Source organism: Lygodium microphyllum, chromosome 28 (genome assembly GCF_053477565.2).
Source record: "Lygodium microphyllum isolate KBCC chromosome 28, Lygodium_microphyllum_v1.1.10, whole genome shotgun sequence".
NCBI classification, from domain to species: domain Eukaryota; kingdom Viridiplantae; phylum Streptophyta; class Polypodiopsida; order Schizaeales; family Lygodiaceae; genus Lygodium; species Lygodium microphyllum.
Window position 1 is genome coordinate 70,350,723 of NC_141162.1, and position 5,768 is coordinate 70,356,490.

Below are 5,768 nucleotides of genomic sequence, written 5' to 3' on the forward strand. Positions count from 1 at the left end.
AAAATCATACTATTACTAGCATCATTGCCAAGCATCAACCTAACACGATTGTGTGCCATAGCACATGTAGTGCTCTAATTGTTAATAACACCAATACGAAACATCGAGAGAAACATGCATGTATCCTTTTGCAACATGAAACATGCATTGGAAGGCAAAGTGTTTGCTTCAAATCCAAGTGTGAAGCACTAGAAAAACATTGGTGTGAAGCACACACAGGGCCTAGTTAAGCTTATCCAATTCTTCTTAATATCACCTGTCCACGGGCGTTCAAATCTGTAAAAGTTGCAATGCAAAATCGCAATCACCCCATTAGCTTCTATGCGGTGAAGGTCGGACTCCTGCGTCTGAGTCGTCATACACGAACGGTGCACGCTGATAGCAATTTTCAAAGATTTCGGCGGGGCGAGCCCTTTTTCCATGCACAGGACACGTGTAGCGCGGTCGATATTGTGTCGACACGACGCGCGACTCCGCTCTCCGATCTCACTCCTGCAAGAAAGAAGGAAGGAAACCTTATATACCTTCTAGCGTTCTAAGCCCTGCCAAGAGAAGAGAACCTGACGGAGAGAGAGAGAGAATGGAGAAGAGGGTTATGGATGGGTCGAGCATCAAGGCCCTTGTGGAGGATAGAGAGGCATTTGCGAAGTACGTGTTGGAGAAGTTCAGGGCTCTGGACAAAGGTCGAGACGGGCAGCTCTCATCCGAGGAGCTCCAGCCGGTAGTGCTGGCCATCGGCAGCGCCTTAGGCCTCCCTCCGAAAGGCTCCTCAAAAGAGGCGGACCACATCTATGACGAGGCACTGCATACGCACATATTATGATTATGATGCTCCGGAGATGAGATCATGCATGTTGTATTTATAATTGGCTATGGGTAAGTAATTATGTGTTACAGGTGCTGGCGGAGTTTGTGAGAGGTGGGGCGGCAGTGACGAAAGACGAGTTTGGCCGCGTGTTGCGGGACATGCTGCTGGGCGTGGCAGATGGGCTGGAGAGGGAGCCCGTGTGGCTGCTCACGCTTGACGGGAGGCAGCTGGAGGCCTACGCCAGCAGCCCCGCGTTTGAAGTGGATGCCGTGGCAGCCTTCAGCCAGGCGCTTCAAGGCACATCCGGCTCAGCCACCTCCATGAACGCCGAGCCTGTATTGAGGCAGGCCCTCACCAAGGTTCCCCTCCAACAGGGCATGCCACCGGCGTACGATCGGGTACTGAGATTCAAGCCCTCTCCCTCTTGAATTTCAATCAGTTTTTTCGAAATCCAGCCAAGAAATTAAGGCCAGTTTTCTGCGAACAATGCTACCATATCAGCTAATCTATATAATCAAGTATAAGTAGTAGCACAAGTTCAATTTCGTGCTAATCATCATCCCTGATCATACGCTATTAGGATGTTTTAGATTTGCTCATCAAACTGTTTCTTTGTTGTTTTTCTGAGATGCCCGTCTTGGAGTGTGAAGATGATGCAGAAGGACGTCGTGGAGCCGTGCCTCGAAGCCCTGAGGAGGCAGGGGATAAACCTTGACAAGCGGCTTTCCCAAGACGAGTTGCTGGATGCGTACCGCAAGATTCTGGATGGCATAGCGTCCAGGATGCGCGAGAAGCCGGTTACAGTGGCCCACTCTGAGAAATCCTTCGACGGCTCAACCATCTCCACATTCTTGACCAGCAAACTTGCTTTACAGCGAGTCCGTCCCCATCCTCTTATTAAATAAATCTCCCCTCCTAATCCGCCCATCAACCAATGATACTCGATCTCACAAAAATATTCTTCTGCTTTCAGACACTCGATGACACGTGGCGATCGCTCGTCCCCACCGTGGCAAAGCACCGGGAGTTGCTGCCAAAGCAGCGTCTTCGGCTGGGCTTGGACCTGGTAGCCCCTTTCGCTGGCTTACCTCCTCTCGGGGCGGTGGAAGAAGTACGTACCATCCATCTCACATCACAATTGTTCCCATCTACATCTACATGCATATTTATGTTTAATCGACGTTGGTAACGAATGGAACGTAATCACAAGCCCCGTCCACCAAACCTGATCATGTTACATGTGACCAGAGACAACGTGCAGAAGTTTCGATAGGGCAAGCAACTAACTACCCACCACAAAAGAACGAGTGCAGCATATTATTAAGCCTCTCTCGATTAGACTCTTGCAGGCGAATGTGCGTGAATCTTAAAAGGCTCGTATGATAGGCAATGCCGATGGAAGGATGTCCTTATGCCAATTGAACGCCTATCTTGGGGTGTGTGGCTCTTGCTATAGCCCCATGGAGAGCCGTGAATAAAAACAGCTCATATATGATAGTCAACGAATGGAAGGATGTTCTCATGCAGGTTGAAGGTGCCGGATCAGAAATCAGAAATGAGAATTCAGAAATGACCTCCCTGGCTTTCTATTTGGTTTGATTTTGTTGCTTTTTGTGAATGATGTCATTGAAAGGGATTAACCAACGAGAGGTCTTTTGGGTTTCGGGATAGTAGAGATTGGTATACTATATAGAGGTTCTCTCAATTAGCCCTTCCCTCACAAAGGGATGTTAATTAAAGTCCATCGATTCTAGTCTAAATTCAACACACATATATATTATAGGTGTAGAGGACTAGTACTAGCAGCTTGGAAAGCCTCCTTTAGAAGAAGCAACCTACACTTTGGAAAGCCTCCTTTAGAAGAAGCAACCTACACTTAGGAGGCTGGTTACAAAGAAGTGATGGACGGTCAAAACCCCACCCAGAGAGTGGGCATGCACTTTTTGAAATTGGGCGTGGACACGGGCGTCATACCTTTACACACCAAATGGACACAATTTGTAAAAAAATAAGAAATAATAAGCTTATAAATTTTTTGATTGGTTGCAAATGCAAAAATTGCACCCTTGTCTGCCACTTTACAAAGTGGGCAGGGGAGTTCACATTTTTAGTAGGTAAACAATAGGTCATGTCCTTTTTAGTGTGTAAAAGACTGCAGACGTCCAACTTTGATTGGTTAAAGCTTATAAAGTGGGTGTCCATCATTTGGTGTGTAACCAACTTGACGTGTGCAAAGGACCACTATTGTTAGCTTGGAAAGCCTCCTTTAGAAGTAGCAATCTACTCTTACGGTGGCTAGCTATGTTTAAGCTTCCAACAAGAGAGAATTTCAAAGTGAATGCCTCTATAAGGTTGGGGGCTAGCTATGCTTAAGCTTCCAACAAGAGAATTTCAAAGTGAATGCTTCTATAAGGTCAATGGCTAGCTATGCTTAAGCTTCCAACTGCAAGAGAGAATTTCAAAGTGAATGCCTCAAAAAGTTGAATTCCTTGTCCAACCCTTTCTTCAACTAGAGAAAGAATCATAGTTTTCTCTTGGCCCTTTTAAATGTTATTTTATTCTCATTAGCTAATATGTGTTTTCACTCTAACGATCCCCTAAAAATCTTGAGGATTGATTGCTATTGTATCGCTTGGCAAAGTGTAATTTTTGTTGCATTTTATTGTTCTTATATTAGGAAGGCCTAGAAAATGTAAATTTTATGACATGGTATAGGGTCCTTTGCCAAATGACACGGTATATTTATAGAACACTTCCATTGAGGACTTGAGAACTATTTGGGAAGGTATATTTACAGAACACTTCCATTGGGTACTTGGGAACTATGTAGGGGTGAAGAATTAGGAATCTCATTTTTATTTTGGTTGGTATAATAAGCGTGCATGTATTGATTGTTTTGTTTCTCAAGGAGTCTTTACAATAGTGTCCTTTGGTGGTTTGGTGCATATAGTGTTTCGTCTTTTCATGTCTTATATTACAAATATTTAATTACTCTTCTCGACTACTATTCATTTGGAAAGTGGTAGGTGTATTGCTTTTGGAAAGTACTAGGTTGAATAGGTATGTAAATCAAATGTTGATTTTTACATATATTTAATTGCTCTTCTCGACTACTATTCCTTTGGTAGGTTGAATAGGTATGTAAATCAAATATTGATTTTTAAAATTAAGTTGATGTGTATAATTGAGATTTTAATATTATGTAATTCACATGTGCAAGATGGTCACATGTTTTGTTGTTCAAGGATGGAGAATATATATCTTACCAATGATACTTGATAATAAATCTTTTATGTGACCTTGCTATGGTAGCAAACCCCAAAAATGATAGCAACCTTGAAAAACCTTTTACAGAAGCTAACTTTGCCATTTGTGATATTTAATGTATAGTAAGATATCTCGCATGATACTTGATAATTAACCTTTTATGTGATCTTGCTATGGTAGCAAAGCCTAAAAATGATAACAACCTTGAAAAACCTTTTAGAGACATTAACTTCAGCTTTTGAATGGTTTATTGCCATTTGTGATATTTATCATTTTCACATTGTTTAAGACATTTTTAATTTTGACATGTGGAATATTAATTCTTGACGATTTTTGGGATTTTTAAGTTGCTTAGATATTGGCAAGGTAGTAGCTTGATACCGCTTACTCTCTCTCTTGACAGATGGATCATGTAATTGATGAGTCCTTTAAACTCGTAAACATTGAGGAGGAAGGAATGGTTAATAAGGAAGAGTTTTGCAAATGCATGCTTGAGGTTCTTGGAGGTATTATGTTACAACTTCAAGGCAAACCAATTTCAGTGGCATGTAGTGTTGTTGCAAATGATAAAAATTATCAAGATTGTTTGAAACTCTAATGTTCATGTCAATCTTGGCATGTAATACACTCACCAAGGCTTCTTTTATCGGCACATACCCAAATCATGTCCTTATTTAAACATTCTTTTTCAAGTTTTTTCCTTTTTGTTTTGGCACTTAAAATACATTGCGACAGGCCTAAGAAAGCATTTGAATGTATTGTGTATGCTTCTTAAGATATTTAAACATTATCATGGACACGTATGAAGTTGTGCCTTTGCTTGGGCATTCATGTTTGGGGTAGGTGGCCATCTTGTTTGTTGCCTTTATACTTGGGGCAATGCATTTAGTCATGTTGAAATGGTGGATTGGTACTCCTATAGCGATAGCATAGAGCTCTACCATTCAATATATGAATGCCATCAACATCAAAGCTCACATGCCCAAAAAAATAGTGAAAATAGTTGAGTGCATAGCTTTTTACGAAATCAAGGAGCATAACAAATGCATCAAGAAAGTTTTGAGATTCTCTTTGAACAAGTGAAATTATAGTAGTTACATCAAAAAATGGCTTTTATTGGTCCTTTACACGTGACATGGAATGTGTATAAAATTGATAATTTAAAATATTTATGATTCTATTTGTTTCATTCATTTTTAATGTATAGAATTGATAATTTAAAATATTTATGATTCTGTTTGTTTCATTCATTTTTAATGTATAGAATTGATAATTGAAAATATTTATGATTCTATTTTATTCATTCTTATGGTTGTGGTGTACTTAGATCATGTAATTGATTAGTCTTTTGAGCTTAAATATGTTGACTATGGAATAGGTAGGGCATTGAAGTTAAAAGGTAGCATATACTCTAATCGTTCCAATTTCCAAACAATGCAATTGATGCTCTTAATTGTTCCAATTTCCAAACAATGCAATTGATGCTTGTTACTTATGAAATATTTAATGTGATGTTATTTCTTGAGCTAAAAGTTCTAATAGTGATGGCATAACATTTGAGACTCTTGCTCATAATTGTGTGGCTGTGAGCTCAAGTATAACATTTGGTTGGGAAGATATGTTTACATGGTGTTATCATAAAAGCCCATATGTTACCCAATTTATAGCTTGTTTCCTTGTCCTCCATAAGGAG

General features: G+C 40.4%; 1 protein-coding gene across 1 annotated transcript; it reads left to right on the plus strand.

The window, feature by feature from the left end:
* Positions 1 to 295: 295 nt before the first annotated feature.
* Positions 296 to 4,727, plus strand: LOC148011581 (Calcium-binding EF-hand family protein). The gene is made up of 5 exons (XM_087670173.1): positions 296 to 799; positions 898 to 1,206; positions 1,459 to 1,686; positions 1,782 to 1,919; positions 4,479 to 4,727. The coding sequence occupies exons 1-5, from the start codon at positions 581 to 583 to the stop codon at positions 4,671 to 4,673; spliced, it is 1,089 nt and encodes a 362-aa protein (XP_087526299.1). The 5' UTR covers positions 296 to 580; the 3' UTR covers positions 4,674 to 4,727.
* Positions 4,728 to 5,768: the final 1,041 nt, after the last annotated feature.

Bases quoted from the DNA above. Each gene is read 5' to 3' on its own strand.
- LOC148011581 (XM_087670173.1), top strand. From the start codon at position 581: ATGGAGAAGAGGGTTATGGATGGGTCGAGCATCAAGGCCCTTGTGGAG. The intron at 1,207-1,458 runs GTACTGAGATTC...TGGAGTGTGAAG, and splicing joins TGCCACCGGCGTACGATCGG to ATGATGCAGAAGGACGTCGT. The intron at 1,687-1,781 runs GTCCGTCCCCAT...TTCTGCTTTCAG, and splicing joins GCAAACTTGCTTTACAGCGA to ACACTCGATGACACGTGGCG.